The following is an 18,072-nucleotide window of genomic DNA, read 5'->3' as shown; positions in this document are numbered from 1 at the left end:
ATGTAACACTCCTTCCCCATCCACCTGCCTGCATCGCGAGGCTTTAGCATTTTTCGCTTATTACTATAGAAGCTCCAAAGCGTCTATATACAAGAAATGCAAAAAAGGTACTCAAGATAGTCCTTGTGTATATATGCTCTGAAGGGGGCTGAAATTCTACCTGCATGTGCATATTTTTTCATAAATTTAATTGCTGATCAGAATCAGAATACTTTATTAACCCCAGAGGGGTTGCTCCAAGACAGTATCAAAGAGAGAGCCAGAACAGAAACATCTCTTCAAGTACATCTAAGCAGGGTTCAAGGATAATTTTCCAAATCTCAGCTTCCATGGTGTGCAATAAACTGGAAATCCAGCATTTTTAAATGGATCCACCCCCAAGGTTGTTTAGAAAACGCTTGATTTTAAAGTGATTTTATTCGCCATCCATCATGTTATCGATCATGTCTTCAGCTGTTGTCAAAAATGTCTGTAAGAACATGTTTTAGCTTCATGTACTAAAGCAAAGAGCTGCACCTTTTATAGATATGAGGTGAAGTAACAGCCTTGATCTATTCTCTCGGAGAAGGTGGATTAAAGGAAACAGATGAATCAGAGTCCGCCAAAGCTCTGAGACATCTTAAAGCAGATGCATCATCTACTCTCTGCAGCTCTTTTGTGCATTTGGCAAAATCTGTTTAAACAAATTCACATGAAGCTCTTCGAGAGCTCAAAAGACTCTCCCTGTACTTCACAACAGTCTTTTCGGAAGTTATGTAAAGTTCAGTGTCATCACTGGATGACAGCTTTGATATAAATAGACATGAAAGGATCTATAAATAGATGTGTGACTATTTTCATGTGATCCCATCTTGTCTCCAAATCTTCTATTTCAAGAAAAATGAACAAATATATTTTGCCCATCTTTAGAGAGACTCAGGAAGGAGAATTTCGATGTCTTGTTTGTTTATATCTGCATGGCACCTAACAGCATGTGGGAAGGAAGCAAGAGCTGAGTTCAGTCAGGGAATACGTAATTAGATCGGTCAGTTTTCCTAGAATGACAAGGCAGCTTCAGCCGAGGACCCAACAAACAATTATCTCTCCTCACAGCAATTTCCGATTATGGGCGTTTTTGTGGAGTTGTTTGTGTGTGTATGTGTGCGTGTATGTCTGATAATTGAGTCATCCGACATGCTAGGGGATAAAAACGACTTTCATTCGCAAACATCTAAATGTCATGTTTTAGATGAAAATCACAAACACTGCATTCAGGAAAATGACATCTCACATGTAAAAAGTGTACGTCAGAGGTGCCAGAATGCAGGGCGACAAAATTAGGAGTTAAGTCAGTTAAACATGGAGAAATTAACGTCCTCGTAAGCGTTTGTATCGACAAATCAGTCATTTTTCAGCGAAGTGGAGAAGTGACTCACTGCGATTGTTCTTTTGTCACGCTATTCCTTCTTACATTGGACCTGACATTTAAAGTGGAATGATTGCGTTCACGCAAAAGCAATTAAGCCTCAGAGGTTATTACATTCATCAGTCAAGAAAGTGTGGAGTCCATCGGATAGGATAATTATTGAAGAGGAGAACAAATTTCTGGGTTTCAGTTTATTTTGTATTCCAGGTCCCTTTGTTTTCTCACCTGCCTTATGTTCCCATGTCTGGTCCAGTCCCATAGTCCATTCCTAGTTCCTCAGTGTTTAGTCCTTTGTTCTTGAATCCTTAGCTTCCTCTCTTTGTTTAGTGTTTCTAGTTTTAGATCGTCTTAGTTTTACTTGTCTGGGTTCAGTTCTCAGTTTAAGTGAGTTTGTATTCTCTCCCTGGTTTTAGTTATCATGCTTCCCCTGTGTTCACAGTTTTGTCTCTCTGTGATTCCATGTTTAGTTACTACTTTTTAAAAATTTTGTTAGTCCTGCGTCTCCCTCTGCTCTGGGCTTCCCTTGTCTTGTTTTCCCCTGTAAGTCTCACCTGTGTTCCCGCCTGTTGCCCCTCTGCTTGTTATCTTGTATTCATTGTCTGTGTCACCATCTGTTCATTATCGGATCCTCCCTCATGCATTTTCTCTAGATAGTGTTTGTTGAGTGCATTATTTTGACCTTGTTTGAACACCTAGCAATAAAGGCCCGAGTTCTGCATTTCGGTCTGCGACGTGCCCGCAACACGGCGCTTCATGTTACAGATAACCCTGTGAGCAAGCAGTTGGTGACCAAAGAAAGGAAAAACTCCCTGGTAACAGGAAGAAACCTGAAGCAGAACTATCTGGATTGGGTAGTCATCATCTGCAACTCGATCAGGTGTTTTTAACTCATAACCATTTGCTGCCTTTCAGGAAACTGATGCTCAGTCATGTTTGACTGTGCATGTGTCATGAGCTTCAAAAGTATCCTGATCCTTTGTTTTTGTTGTCTTTTTGCCTTGCTGTAGTGGCTCCATAGTGTAGTGGTTTACACATTTGACTAACAAGCAAGAGATCCTTGGGAAGAAACACAAATAATTTTGGGGAGGCGTTAGAAAGAGCATCTGGTGTAAAAAATCTCCCAAAATCAAACATGCAGAGCTGACTGCTGTGGAGACCTTGTGTAAATAAGGGTGTGTGTGGGTGTGTTACTGCATACTTTCCTTTTCTTAGCATACATCTGTCTCCTTGTCTGCCAGAGCCACTCATTGTCCCTCTTTCACTTTAACCCTGCTTTATTTTGAAGTTTAATTCTTAATGTGAGTTATGGAGTTTTCCTTCCTTTGTTCTTTTTCCTGGCCTTGTTATTGCCTCGTGTTCACACGTGTTGTATGAGTGTTGTATATTCCTTCTTCCTGGTGTATGTAGAGTTGTTCAAACCTGAAAACGATGCTTGACTTTTGCTACAGTTTAGGTGGACAAATCAGATATCAAGCATAAAGTGACAAAAAATTGATGAAGAATTTACATTTTGAATCTCAAGAGAGATTCGTACCCAATAATCCAGCATGTTAAAACTTACTGAATAACATTTTTAACTGGTCCCTGTCCTCACTCGCCACAACTTTATTAAGTTCATGTGTTCAGTGGCTTGCCAACCGAAATAACTAATCAGCCAATCACATGAAAATAAGCTCATTTTAGGCTTCTCAGTACCAGCTAAGCATTGGTTAAACCCCACAGCCTGAGTATCATTGCTAACGCCTTCTGATGGCTGCTTCCAGCAGGGTAGTGTATAGCAATTTCTTTTACTTATGTATTACTCACATTATTTTATTGTATGATGCCTTGGTGCCACTGGATTTTAACATGTCTGTAAATAGTAAGGAAGTGGTGGGAAGCAAACCACTCCACAGGAAGAGTCTTTCGTCTCTTCGAGGACTCTGGGAGGTAGCAAGGGAGTGTGAACCTTAAGGTGTGAAACAGCTGTGTACTGCCTTTTGTTCCTGAAGAAGGTATTTAACTGAGAGCCATGCTAGGCTCAGTGAGACTCTGCTGACCGTCTGCCCCGCGGTCATGTAGGCTCTCCACAAGCTTGGTTTTCTGTTCTTTGTGTGTTTGGATTAAAGAATGTTAGCTACCGCTCACCGCTCGTCTGCAGGCTTTATTTAATGGAAAACTTCCACAACAGTAGTGTGCCATGTCTCAAAGCTCAGATCATCTCAAACTGGTTTCTTCAGTAATGAGTGACAGTGAGTTCTCTGTACTAAGATGTTGTCCGCAGTCACCAGATCTTATATATCCCAATTTAAGCAACCCCAGCACGGCACACTGATCAGACTTTGGCATTAAATTATTTTAAAAATCAATGAAAGCAAAATTCATGTGGCTAAAAATATTGTGATTTTGTAGTCTGCTGATGATGGGCAGCTAACTGGAAGGCTTTCTATTGTCTCTGTAAGTTTTTAAGCGTGATACAAGGGGCTGTTGAGATAAATGGAATAAAAGATCTATTTGGCCTCTTTATACTCAGATTATGTTGGTTCAGTGGAGCACAAAAGGTCAAGGCTTAAAGAGAAAAATACATTTTCATCCTTCACAAATGTCACTGGAAAACAGACAAACCCACTCTACAGACCTGCTGCGGCTGAGAAGATAGAATTAACTTGTATTTATTATTTGAGCTCTTCATCAGTGTTTCTTCTGAACAACCAGAACTCCTCAACACTTTTTGTGGAGGGATGATGTCTCTCTTTTTAAAAGCACTTCAAACTCTGCCAGCCTTTGATTTCTGAGTCTTTAAGCTTGTGCGATTGAAAAGATGGTTTGACAAACCATCTAAAGATGTGCTTAACGGAAAGGTGGAGTGACGTGGAGTCTGTCTGAGACTCACTGTAACAGCTTGTTGACCTTGCTGCATCACAGTGGAAGTGGGGACAGAGAAGGGACAAACTATCAATAAGCTAAAAAAAAAGTTTCAAATTACTTTTGTAGAGACTGCAGACTTCTTCTATTCACAGAAGAAACTGATAATTCCCAAGGAGTCTTTTACAAAACACAAACTGTCACACCACATAAGGACAGTGCACCCAGAGAGGTCCATTTACAGCTATTATCCTGGCCATAAGAAAACATAAGCGCTGGAGTGAACAACACCAAATATACATAAACATCATTTTCATCATTAAAGTAATAATCATGTTTTGGTAAGTAGTAGTATTTCTGAACCGATCCACTGAACCTGACTTTTTCTTTCTTCAGTCTGGACTTTCTCCCTTCTTCTGTCACAACTGGTCCTAAACTTAACTGGTGCTAGAATAGGGAGTGTGTTCCAGTAAGCAAGTCTGACCTCATGTATCTTTTCTAGGTGGTTTACAGACTGTATATAAAAGATAGATGTAGCTGTCACCCACTGGTTTGTGAACTTGCTTGATGCCCTGAGTTTGCAATTTTGCCAGTAGCCCTTTGATTTAATTTTTGTTTTTTAAATGAGCCTATATTTGGTGCATATTTGGTTGACACAGTAGCATTAAGTTGCACTGAGGTTCATTGTGGTTCCCCAGCTTGTAATTCATAGTATTATATGGGATGTTATTTTGGTTAGCAAAAAAAAAGGAAGCTTAAAACAAAATCTACTTTCTTGAGAAACTAAAGAGCTTACTGCTCAGACTGTCTTCAAAAAACATCTCTCGAGTTTGAGAGAAAACATCACATTCCTGCTTCAAAAGACACAGAGCTCAGTGTGTCTTAATTAAAGCGACTCCACTGGGAATGCAGGGAAGACGTAGAGGATTTACTGAGAGGTGGCAGGCAGTAGAAAATTCATCCAGTTTAACGTAAGAACAGATGCTGATGTTTAAACTAAATGTACTTATAGAAAAACAATCCAAAGCATATTTTTAACCTAATATCTGAAGTTATGGATTTCATTCAAGTCTAAATGATTTGGAGGTCATTTCTTAAACATTTTTCTAAAGTCTGAGTTACAATTCCATCCATTTCCTGCCACTTATCTGAAGTCCGATAACGGGGCAGCAGGTTAAGCATGGTATTTCAGATGTCCTTTTCCCCAGTCACATTTCCAAGGTTGTCCTAGAGCATACTGATATGCTTTGCGGCCACACTTACGTATATGATCGCTCAAGAAAATGGGTGTGCCCCAAAAACCTCCCAAAGGAAGCGTCCTGTTTAGTTACCAGAACTGAGCTGACTCGTTTCAGTGACTATATTGTTCAAAATATTCACTCGTCGCCATCCCATTCTTAGTCCATAGGGTTTAGTATGATGCCGGCCCACTCTTTCTTTTAGCTATCATAGCTTCAACTCTTCAGTGAAGGCTTTCCACAAGATTTAGGAGTGCGTACTATGTGCCTTGGCCTGGCATAACGGTGCACTGTGGAATATTTAGTAGTGGGGAAATTTCACAACTGGCCTTGTTGCACAGGTGGCATCCTATTATGGTACCACGCTGGAAATGACTGAGCTCCTGAGAATGACCACTGAAGGAACAATGGGCTGGGAGGTCAGTTCCTAGTAAAATATAGTGTATAATATAACCACACTTTGGAACTATAGCAGAAAATAGAAGAATTTCTTTGCAAGATCTAAAACTTGGGAAAAGTATAACATGAGATGTGGATGTGCATGCTAAGTCTTGAGCTGTGCTCGGGCTTAACTTTCTTAATTGTTTACACGTTTTCTTTTTTCCTGCTGGACTCATGGTGCTTACACAGAATTGTGAAGTCTGAATGCTTTATTCTGTGATCAAACCAGAAAAAAACTTGGCAAGATTAAACAAACCTTTATTATTTTTCTAAAATTTTATTTCTGGTGTTATTTAGTTGTATCTAGATGACTGGAGACATCAAACGGTCTCAATGCTACCTGCTATTTAAGACATACTTACATTTCCACACTATGGGTTCAAGTTTTTAATGCACTCTATCCAAGACAATTTATTATTGTCCTTTTTTTGTAGTTTTCCTTTGCTATTTCCCATTCTTAGAGTTTTAACGCTGGTATGTACCATTTTTTTTCTGTAAAGCATTGCATTGATATAAAAAGATTCTTTTTTTTATCTAGAGCTTTTCTTAGGTACTCAGTCTGCAGCACTTTGATGAAAAATGAGGACACAAGGATTGTTTGTGTATTGTGACTCAACAGATTCAGGATTTAACTTCAAAATGAAAAGTTTTTTTTTTATGTGTTTTAGGACAAAAGTAGGCCACAGAATGCAGATGGGCAATATCAGCCTTTGATGATGATTAATGTAGTTGGGGCATAAATCTATATTAGGTATTGATGGTCTTTTGACCACACAGGCAGGCAGCTATGAAGCTGAGGGAGCAGAGCCACCACTGAGAATAAATCAACACATTGCAGCTGTGACACATGAATGCTGGTAGCAGTGAAAACAAAACACCTTATAACTATTTTGCATGTTGCTATTTTTTCTAACACCTTTCTCTCCTTTTTCTCATCTTTGGGGTTTTTTGGGGGGAGGTGTTTTGTTATTTAAGTGGAAAATATTATGAAGTGTATTGATATCTTCTGCAGCTGTTATGACCTTTTTTTTTTAAACTGATGGTGTGTGAATAGTGTCTTTTCCTCCCTCTTCTGTGTCTGGCTGAAAACTTAGGTACCTACTTTGAATTGAGACCCTATTATTCTGGTCTGGGAAAACTTTCTTATTAACACATTTTCTTCCTGTTTATGTCAAGGAGAAGTGTAAAAGGTCTTGTGTTTTCTTTTGGTGGTGGGTAAACTAGGTGTCTTGATGCATGCTCAATAATGAGAGACCAAAGACGTCAGTTGGATGAGTGATGAAACATTCGTTTCACTGAAAATGCTGCATCCAGGTGACGAGGTAACTTCTACTTTTCTTTGATTTCGTTACCTGGATTACTGAGCTTGCATCTAGGTAAACTAAGGGTTTTGAAAATGTTGTGTTTACTAATTTGGTCTTTCACAGGAAGTGGGGAAGAGGGGAGTCACTTTTACATTATGCTCTGGTTTCCCCTTGTCAAAGCCAGGGGAATTGTCCATTTTGCTTTTATTACAGGTAAGTGAGGTAGGTTATGTTTTTGCATATTTCTGGTTGACATTTATTTTTCTTAAGTAGCATCTGGAAAGTTTTTCAAGTTATTCCTTTTAAACAAGAGCGTCACTAGAGAGTAAAAGCAGTTGTCAGCATCTTTCAGCAAAATGAGTCCACAGTTTTCAATCCCAGTGACATGCATGGTGCTGACCAGGAGCAGGACCATGCTAATCTTTTTTTTTTTTAACTGTCACAAGGCTGAGCACCATGAAATTGTCTCCCCTGATGAAACTATAAATGTGGAGTCCCACTGTACTGTCCTTAGGCCTCTGATGGGGAACGTTCAGTAGTGAAAATGATGCGAACTGGAATGGGTGCCAGCGCACAGTGCATTAAAAACTTGCCAGATTTGCAACCATACCATTTCATCCACGTTGCAGATGTATTAATGACACCTTATACGTGATGTGTCTTCCACCATTTTTCAAGAAGACTGCAGCACAACAACGCACTGCACACAGGGGGTCGACAAGATGCAAAATTGAGAAGTCATGAATACTTTAAAACCTGCTCTTCTTTCCCTCTCCCCACAGTCCAAAGAAATGCAGGTTATTGGATTTGAAACAAACAAACAAAAAGCCTGTTATCTCTCTGACAAACAGGCTCGCTGAGTGCAGGTAGAGGCGATTGAAAAAGAGAGAAAAAGCAACACCGAATCAGAAATGAGATTCAAGAAGTGTGATGAGACAGAACAGCTGGCCAGACAAAAAGAAAATAAGCAGAGCATAAAAATAGCATGCTAAGAAACTGGAAAAACATAACACATGAATGAACAAAGCAAGCAAATTAAATGGGAATATGTGTGGAGCCAACCCCTTAATGACACTGATGTTTTCACTGTTACCTGAGGTGACAGGAAGCAAAAGTTACATAAGCCTTCTTTTTAGTGTTGATATGAAAATCCAGTGAAGGTTATTGTATGCATTTGATTTGAAGAAATCCCAAGACAAAGATCCAAATCCATACGAATGCAAATAAAGTCTCTTTCTTGCAATAATACAGTAGAGAAGTTATTCAGTATTCCCTCTGCTACAAAGAAGACGACACTGAGCTGACACTCAGACAGATCAATAAGACTCCCACCAGAAGAGTGGGCTGCTGACTGCAGGAGCCAATATCTCTATTTGCACTCAACTCACACATGCCAAGGGTAACTCAATGCCACTTTGCACCAAACCGCACAATCAGATGGATATCCCAGAGGTCTCCAGTTAACACTGAAATCTCTGTTTCAACAGCAGCAGTCTGGATTTCAGCTCCAAACAATCAGAAACTAACTGACGCAGGTTGGAAACGTACTTGACTTTGAATGCACGCTCCTGCTGTGGTGAGTGTGGTAAGCATGACAATGAAGATCTTGGGTCATTTTAACAAAATTGCTATGCACAGGCCTACATCTATGCATCCAGGCAAGCCGCGTCAGACAGAAGGATAACACTGACCTACCAAGCATGGTCAGGCCTTTCATTCAGACTGTATCTCTGCAGCTATTAAGTAGATTTCTAATTTTGTGCACACTGTCTCAACAACTTTGTCTTAACAGACTTTGTTTTAACAAATATCAGGTGGATTTCTTTTAAGAGGACTAATAAAGTCCTCTTATAAAGAGTTTTTACCAAGCAACCTCATTAGAACAAAAATGGCATTTGCTCAGCCCTGTTGTTTATGATCACGGAAACAATAGCTTTTTTCCCCCAGTTGCATCCAAAGAGAACTTTTTCTTCATTTTATTGACCTGGCATTAAGACTTGCCCAGTGGGAACAGTCTCATCAGATGCTGTGCTTTTTAAATTGCCTGCAGTCATACATGATGAATGATGTGTATTGGGATTAAGCCATTAGGGTTAAATAATAAAGAAGTGGCTGGAGAGGCACGTGTACCTGCTAGTCACCCATCACTCAATGGCTACCAATTAAACTGCAGTTATAAAAACCCCTTCACCTTATTGCTAGAGTGCTTTTGAAATTACAGATAAATGAAATTACTAGCTCATGCTCAACATTCTTCAAAAATCTGTAAAAAAAAAAGCCCCCCAAAATGTATGATGGGAGTAAAATAATAATAATGATAATAATAATAATCTATTTTTGACACTTGAGCAAGAGGGTTTCAAGGTGATTCAAGGTGATGTAATGGTTAACTTTTGAGGTTGGTTCTGGCTCCATCTGCACTTCTATGTGGGTTTGGCATAGCTGTGACTTACTGCCACAAAAAACGAACAGTTTTAGGGTCATTGGTGATTCTAAATTGGCCGTAGTTGTGGATGTCACCATACAGGGTTGCGTCTCTCTGTGAGAGCACTGTGCGGTGTCTGGGATAGGCTCCAACTCTCGTGGAAACTGGGGCTGGGTAAGGAGTTAAGAAAAATAATGAATGGATGGATGATTATGTGAATGTCAATTCTGTGCCAGCTGGAAGCCGTGCTCACCTACCCACCACCCTGATCTCCACATCCACCACCCTGATCTCCACATCCTTTGGTTTGAAGTGCTGTATGAGTGTAATTTCTCTAAAAATGGGTTTTTCGGCAGCCTTACCGTAACAATAAGTCCCCTTTCCTGGAAGTATTTGACCAGAGGAATGGTGTTTTGTTTGAAGTTGGTCAGACGGCGCTCAATGGCCTTGGGGTTGTCGTCAGGCCGTCCCTGCTGCTCGGCTCGTTTCTGCAGCCTCTCCTTCAAACGGTGGTTAGTGCAGGCCAGGAACACCACAAGGTCAGGAGTACAGATCTAGCGGGAGAGAAGAGAATATATTAACCAATACTATAAATACTTTACCTCTCATAAAAGTCTTCATTTATATGTGATGGCCATAATTTGACCCTGTGGAACCTCAGAGGTGCTGACTCTTTCAAATCTCTGCGGTCCACTCAGGTCAGTCTCATTTTTAAATTCAGTTCACTCAGGTCAAAATGATAAAAATGCAACTCATTCAAAAATAAAAGACCTGATCTTTCTAAGGTCTGAAGAGACAATATATATACAGTGGGTATATATAGTGTGTGTACACAGAAATATTTCCTGCTTTTGAATTAAATCTACTTGAATTCCACTGGAATTCATTGCCTTGAGGATTTCAGCTTATCACGTAGAAAATAGCCTGCGGCTGCACCAGCGACGCCACAGTTTCGAATACAGGTGGGATTATGACTCAGACAGGTTAATACTGTCCCCCCTCAAAAGAAGATGAGCACATAAGCTGCCACTCAGAAAGCTTTTCTTTGCATTATTGCTTTTGTGTAATAAACAGAGGAGGATGATAGATAAACTCAGCTAAAAATTAGCATCTTTTTTGCGGGACTTAGATATAATCCAACAAGCAGCAGTTTTCATAATCATGTCAGTGGTTCTGTGTGTAGACAGGAGCCCGTTTGGATTTAACAGTTCAAGATAAATAACCCCATATCAGCCATATGTAAACAACACTATGATTGCTCTTAGATACATTTGCCTATATAGATCACCACTGAGTGTTTTAATGCCATTAGTAATTACCAAAATATTTTTTTATGTTTCTCTAATGGTTAGTCTGCCAGTATGGACAAGCTCTTTTATTGAAGCGATATTTGTTAATGGTTAAATATAATGATTGTTGTTATCCATGAATTTTTCGATTTATTTAAAAAAAAGTAGGTGGCAGCAGGTGGTCTTTTGACAAAATCATCTTTGATTTAGATTTTTTTATGCTGTTTCTAATGATTGACAACAAATAAGACTGCAAATAAGGAGTAATACGATCACATTCAACTTCTCTTTGTGGTTATCAGGCTTTTAATTTGTCTGCCTCAACAGCCCAGCTACAGAACATCCAAGCAGCTAGTGCATAAACAGAAAAGTCATCAGAAAAATCATTATTGCAAAGTTCAACGTTCAGTTTAGAGGATGTGGTCTGTGGTGCTCATGACCTGTTTTGTAATAGAAAAAGAAAGGTTAGTGTGCCAACTGAATTTGTGTCATTTAAACCTTGCAACCAAAAAAGGAGAGTGTAAGCAGAGCTATTCTTTTTAGCTCAAAATGCTGCAGTTGTCACTATGTACAGTCGGTCAGCTCATTGTAATGAGTATGCCTGCCTCATAGTCCTTGCAGGTGACTATTTGTAATGTGCCCAGAACAATGAAGTACTGTCATGTGAGTACATAAGGCCTAAATACACTAAGCAGTTAAAATTCAGGGATAACACAGTTATAAACCATATTGGATCAATTTCATGTGCTTTGGTGCAATTGAAAGTACACTGAAGACACAGCAGCAAAGTAACGCTCATTCAAGCTGCACAGGCAGAGCAGCTACAGTATGTACTGTCACACGAATGTTTGGAGCACTACTCAAGCCCTACAAAATAAAATCCAGCAGGCAACTTGTGTACTTTTTTCTAGCCAAACTGTCTTGTGGGCTTCAGATACTGTTTCATTTTCATGCCATCAGTAGTGACAAGGACAGTAGCACCAAGAAAAACTAGAAAAAATATCAGTCAGGAGAAAGCAATGGTCTTTTGCACTCCCTCCAAGGCCATTCTCTTTTTGGGGATGTCCTTGTTTTTGTACCTGTTGTCACTTTCATTTGCAAAGCAGGTAAAATGGATTCACAATATTTCCTGCTTCCTAGCAGGACAGACCACTATCCCTAAAATTTAACTGACTTTGTGTTTTTGAGCAGTGTTTAAACATACAGTATAACAAAATGTGGCTGTCATTGACAAGAAATCATCAGAGCGTCTTCTTATTTAAAAGAAGACTAAGTCTTCATTAGGTTAAAGTTCTATAGTTAAGTGCCTAAAATGCTAGGTACTGACTAAAACACATTTAACAGCTACTCCACCCTGTAAAGTGTGTAACTAACAAGTGCAGACATACCGTATCTGCCGGCCATTTAAAGATCACTGAAGGATACTTTTATCTGCATAACGTAAAGCATCATCAAAGTCAGGCAATTTAGTTTCTATGGTAGTTCTGACCTCCTCAGGTGTGACTCACAGAAGCGCTAAATATCCTCCTCGTCTTGTACCTGACAACCCACCACCAGTGGGAACCTTGCACTATATAAAGCCTGCACAGCAGTTTATAAGTTAGTTTCCTCCAGCTTGTGTTTCACTTTGATGAAATGGACTTGATGAACACTCCAGAGTCTGCATTTTATCTGGCACAATGCCAGAGAACTAAAAATAGTCTGAACGGCGATGCTTATCGAGGCACATGCCACTCCGGCAGTGCGACTCAGGCTTGAGTCTTATAGCCGCTGTTTGCTACGAGAACGTTTTTAGATAAATCTTTATTAAAATGGTTGTCCTCACGTCAGCCTGGAGCAAAAAGACATCATGTCAGGCTGTTTTAATGCCGGCAGTTCAGTAAGTGAATCTATCTGTTTTGCTTCAAGGCCAGGAAGCATGTGGAGGCTTTCTTTCAAACACACACTCATACAGAGTCCTAAATAAGGTGCATAAGCAGGCTGATGCTGACCTGATGGCTGTGCCACACATCACTGCTAATAACCTTTTAGGGATGTTCTGCTAAATGCACTCGATTGAAGGGAAAACAACAACAAAATCCCCCCCCAAAAAAAAGGTTTTGAAAAAAACGATGGCCGCAATTGACGCAGCTTCCTGTTGTGCTGCAATGGAAAGTTAATATCTATCACAGAAGGTACATAAGACTGTTGCTGTATGCTAACAAATGGTTTTAGCATTTAAGGATTTTTGTTTGTTTGTTGTGATTGGATTTGTGTGCCATTTTATTAGGTTTTGTTTCTGGTTTATTGAGATAAGAAACTGATTCATTTAAATGAAAAATCTTGTTTCATACTTTTTCGCATAATACTGCCTTACACAAAGAAACAGTTGAATATGGGCTCCAGTCCAGAGTGAACTTGGCTGCCTTGAGTTAATTTCATTCTCCTCTTCCTTTCTAAACATATGTAGCTGTAGACTATTAGGCGTCTCCATCTGTCTGTATAGACCCAATTGTTCTCGGGTGGTTTCCTCTCCACCCGCCCTGCATCTCTCATGGAGAGGAACAAATGTTAAATCTTTGACGTCTCCAGGAGCTTTCTAACCTGTCTAAATGAATAGAACAAGACTGCATAGTTTAAATAAATGTCACCATATATACTGTAGAAACTGGAGGATGGCAACCGATTGCAGCTGAATCACTCGGTCTATAAAAGTCACCAAAACGAGGAAGCTGTCCAACAGAATCTCAAGTAAAAACCCAAAAGATTTTCCAGGAACACTAAAGCTGGCATTTTATTTTCTTTAAAAATGATGAATTGAAGATAGTTGCAGTTTCATTTCCTTTTATTTAACTAATTGCATAATGGGCTAATCCTTTAATTTTTCATTGAGTGTATTCTGCGGAACCTCAGTTAACATTAATTTTTATTGTTATACTGAGTTTTGCAGTTATTTCCTTGATTCATTGGATAATTGGTCTATAAAGCACAATAAATTATGCCAACTAAGAACATTGTGGTTGTCTTTAAACGTCTCATGTCCAATCAAGAGTTACAAAATTCTAATTACTGCATGTGTGTTTGAAACACCCTCCATTATATTTACAAATTGGGCACTTTAGTACACCTTATTAGAATGTACTGGACTGAGTGTAATTTAAAGCACCTTGAGGCAACTGTTATTATGATTTGGTGCTGTAAAAATAATACTGATACTGGTGACTATGGAGTCCATTTGAGTACAGTGAACTCATTGTCATATTTAAGAAACTATCTTGAGATGAACTGAGCTTTGTAAAATCAAGACTTAACAGACCAGGCCTTGTTTTTAGGTTTTTGTTGTCTAGTTTTGCTGAAGCTGTGTGAGTTTCCTGTTAGCTGATAAGAGTAGAACAAGGTGTGGTCTTCTTCTGCTGCAGTCCATCTGCTTAAAAGTTTGACTAACTACAAGTTCAGAGATGATATTTTACACAGAGAACTGCTGCTCTTTATCAGACCATCCTCTTTAAACCCCAGACATGGTTGTGTCCGGTGTATCAGCATTTTTTGAAATGCTCAGACCAGCCTGTCCAGCACCAGCAACCACATTCAAAGTCATTTATTTACATTTCTTCCTCATTCTCATGCTTAATTTGAATTTTTGCAGGTCATCGTACACAGATGAGTGTATACAAGACCAATAATGGCAGCAAAATCTAATTCTTGAGACCCATGAAATATCAAACATTGGACACTTTTCCTTAAGATTTTTTTAATAGACAATAAACAAAGAGTTCAACTAATCAATCTGTTACTGGGATAGAACAGAAAGCTGTCAAAAGTACGTGGGCTTTTATTTAAAAGATGATTTCTGCAACCATTAACCTGGTTCATAACCAGCAGTGAGATTCCTTTTGAAAATCGTATTCTTTGATTTTGTCCCAGAGTCACACAGAAAACTATAATGCCAACAAAGAAGAAACTTCAGTCTTTAACTGTAACCTGTGCAGATTCTCTAAATGCCACCCACCCACTTATCTTGCATATTCACAGTGGTTATGTGTCTAGATGGAAATTCACAGAAAACAAATAGATTTTTTTTTTCTTGCTGCGGATGAAGAGAGTGGTGTAAGCTTGCTAAAAGAACAATTACATAACGTTACTGTTAGTTTTTTTTTCTTTTACTTCCCCTTAGACCAGGGAAGTCTCTGTCTTGCAGGAGGAGGAAGATAAAGAAATGCGCATTTGTAATACGCAGAAATTAATTATTCTCAGAGCAGAAAGTTGAGTTTCTCTCTGTTGTTTTTATAAGAACGAGCACTTACTGCAGTGTAGCTGCTGCTCTTTTTGCACTTTTTAAATACCCGGTATGATGGATGAGTATGGATTTACGAGACAAGATTCATGCAGGAAACTGATCGATAAACAATCAGAGACTTACGGTAGACACCCAAAATTGTGATTGATGTTCCATGACTATTTCAAACCAAAGCTGATAAATAGGTAGATGTGTGTGTTTAGGATTTAGGGACCTCTCCTAGCCAACTGACAGTGGCAAATAAAGAGACTGGCACTTTCATACTCAATAGGAGTATTTGCTAAATGGCTTGATGAAGGGATAGATGGTCTCTCTGGGCGGCTATAAAGAGAGCAGGGTTGCTGTGGTGGCCCAGAGGAGTTGCCCATAAATGGCTGCTGTGATGCTGAAAAGGGCAAAGTAGCAGCATGGGGTGAGTAATGAAAATGGATGCTGCAGGCCCTCAGAGGATCACTCAGTTGTCCCCAAGCTCACAGGCTCCCAGGCAATGTGGGATCTGAAAATAAAGTGCTGAACCTTTCAGAATATGAAGCTCAAAGCAGCACTGAGCCTGTCTGAAAGTATCAGAGTCAATTTTATCTCTTTGAAGGTCTCTTTACAACCAGATCAAACGTAATCAAAGTTTACAGATACTCATTATAAACGTGTGCAATGTCTCAAATAACGAGATCAGTGTTTGTGCAGATAATCCCTGTAAACCAAGAGCTCAGACTTCAGGCTGCTTTAAACATAAGGTTTCAGACAGTCGTTTCCCCACTGCTTTGAGTGCAGAAGCCCCTCCCACCTGCTGTTCCAACCTTCTGTTTATGAGTGGCAGCCAATTAAAATTCCTCGTAAGGGGAAGACGGTCTTGAAGGGAGGGGCGCTATATGGATTCCTTCAGACAATTCATATAACCTTAATAGGCTTAGTTTGTGAACCTCAGTGTCCAAAAAAATCTACTATTGCGAGTTGAGTTTTTTAAGAGAGGGTAAAAGATGATATCAGATTGGCGAATCATCGATCAAGTACACAGTTTCAGGCGTACGATTACAGTATCAAGCACAGAAAGAGCGATAACTAAACAGCTCTTTGTTTATCGTAAGAGACGTGTGTTTTTTAGTCCTAGACCATATCCTGTATTTGACTCCTGAAATAGCCATGTCCATGTCAACACACTCACCTCTACTATTGGTTCATATTTTTCACACAACATTCATGTAAATCCTTGCTGTCAACAACTCTCACTGGGTTAAATTGTTTGTTAGGCAGTCATTTTATCAATATCTGTGTCTGTGAGCTAAAACTACCTGCCTCACCAATCCAAACTGCTGGAGTCTCCAGGCTCTCTGTGGCTTTGTAACTGAGTGCGTAACTTGCTCTACGTCCTCCTCCTTCATCTTTAATCACAGCAGTCTCTTTCAGTAAGTAAACCTTTTTCCTCTCTTCTCTCTTTTTAAGCCCTCTTGGTCTAGAAGTGCTGTGCTGCTAATGATTATAAAGAGTTTCGAATCTTCAGCAGCCTCACAGGGACGTTTAGCAGCAGCATGATACGATGGCTTGCATAAGTCTTTTACAGCAGTTTTAGGTGTAGCTGTATAGTACTGGCAGAGGGAAAATATTCTTTAAGGGAAGAATGTAACAAATAAAAAACAATTTTAGCCACTCGATTGTGAAGATATCCAGCAGACGTTCGCAGCTGACAGATCCGGTTTTTGAATTGTTCTTGAGATAAAAAAAATATATAATTTGGGGATATCTATTTTGTAATCTTTGAGATAAAATAAACAGTTAATAATTAGATGTCATGGTTTAACTAAATAATATAATACCTATGTACATCTTTTACCATACAAAATACTCCTTCATATATTGTCCACGTTTTGCCCATGTCTATATGTAGAAGTCTTAGGTAGCATCTTTTTTGTAATTTTTTAAAGTGGTCTTGAGTTCTCTAGGTTTTCTGATCATCTTTCAAAATATTTCTTCGGACATTCATATACAAAGGACATCATGGGACGTTCAGCCGCATGGAGTACTACCACATTAGGTGGTACTGCACTGTAATGTAAAACAAGTTGAGCCGCATCGTGACGCCTCAAAACTACTGTTAGTACTTTACAACACCATCTGGAAAGTGTCTGACAAAGTCCTTTTTTTGTTGTTGCATGGGGCAGCACGGTAGGGCACCAATGCCCTACCGTGCTGCCCCATGCAACAAAAAAAAGAAGCAGGTTAACACTGTTGCCTCATAGTAAGAAGGTACTAAATTCCACTTTCTTCCTACCAGAGTCCAAAGACGTTAGTGGGGTTAGGTTAATAAGTGATTAGTGTGAGTGTGAATGGTTCCCTCTCTCTCTGTGTTTGGCATATTTGGATAGTAGTACTATATTATATTGTTTGAATAATTCCTACATTAGGTTCCCAGCATTCTGCTTTGCTTAAAAGCAAACCAGAATACACAGAAATACCACAGGTATTTCCAGGTAATTGTCAAACATTAAAGTTTGCTTTAATAGGTTATTACATGGTAAATAGAAACTGGCGGTTTTGCATTTTCCAGCTGTTTACTGCTTATTACACAGAAACTATCATGGATGTTTCCATTTATTAATTTAGAGCATTAAACATAATATTTACATTCTTGCTTTTAAGCCAAGCAGAATGCTGGGAACCCAAGGTAGGATCAACTCAAGAATAATAATATAGCAATAGTATCCAAATATGCTTAAACATCATCCAATATTACTCTTATTAATATGAGGTTTTTGCAATCTAAACTGAAGTTTAACTGAAACACTTGAGTGTGTGCATCTACTCACAGACAGCTTAAACACTTCCAACAAACTGGCTACAAACTGCCTGCTGCTC

At 39.2% G+C, this 18,072-nt stretch overlaps 1 protein-coding gene across 1 annotated transcript in view; it reads right to left on the bottom strand.

The window, feature by feature from the left end:
- ak5 (adenylate kinase 5) overlaps window positions 1-18,072 on the bottom strand; it is a 100,416-nt gene that overhangs the window by 57,370 nt on the left and 24,974 nt on the right. Inside the window, exon 6 of the mRNA XM_005729009.1 lies at window positions 10,020-10,211. Coding sequence (XP_005729066.1) covers window positions 10,020-10,211 — 192 coding nt within the window. The remainder of the gene's footprint in view (window positions 1-10,019; window positions 10,212-18,072) is intronic.

The sequence above is a fragment of the Pundamilia nyererei genome, unplaced genomic scaffold, assembly GCF_000239375.1.
Source record: "Pundamilia nyererei isolate P.nyererei 1_Seehausen unplaced genomic scaffold, PunNye1.0 scaffold00031, whole genome shotgun sequence".
Classification (NCBI taxonomy): domain Eukaryota; kingdom Metazoa; phylum Chordata; class Actinopteri; order Cichliformes; family Cichlidae; genus Pundamilia; species Pundamilia nyererei.
This window is presented reverse-complemented; position numbering and strand designations above follow the sequence as displayed.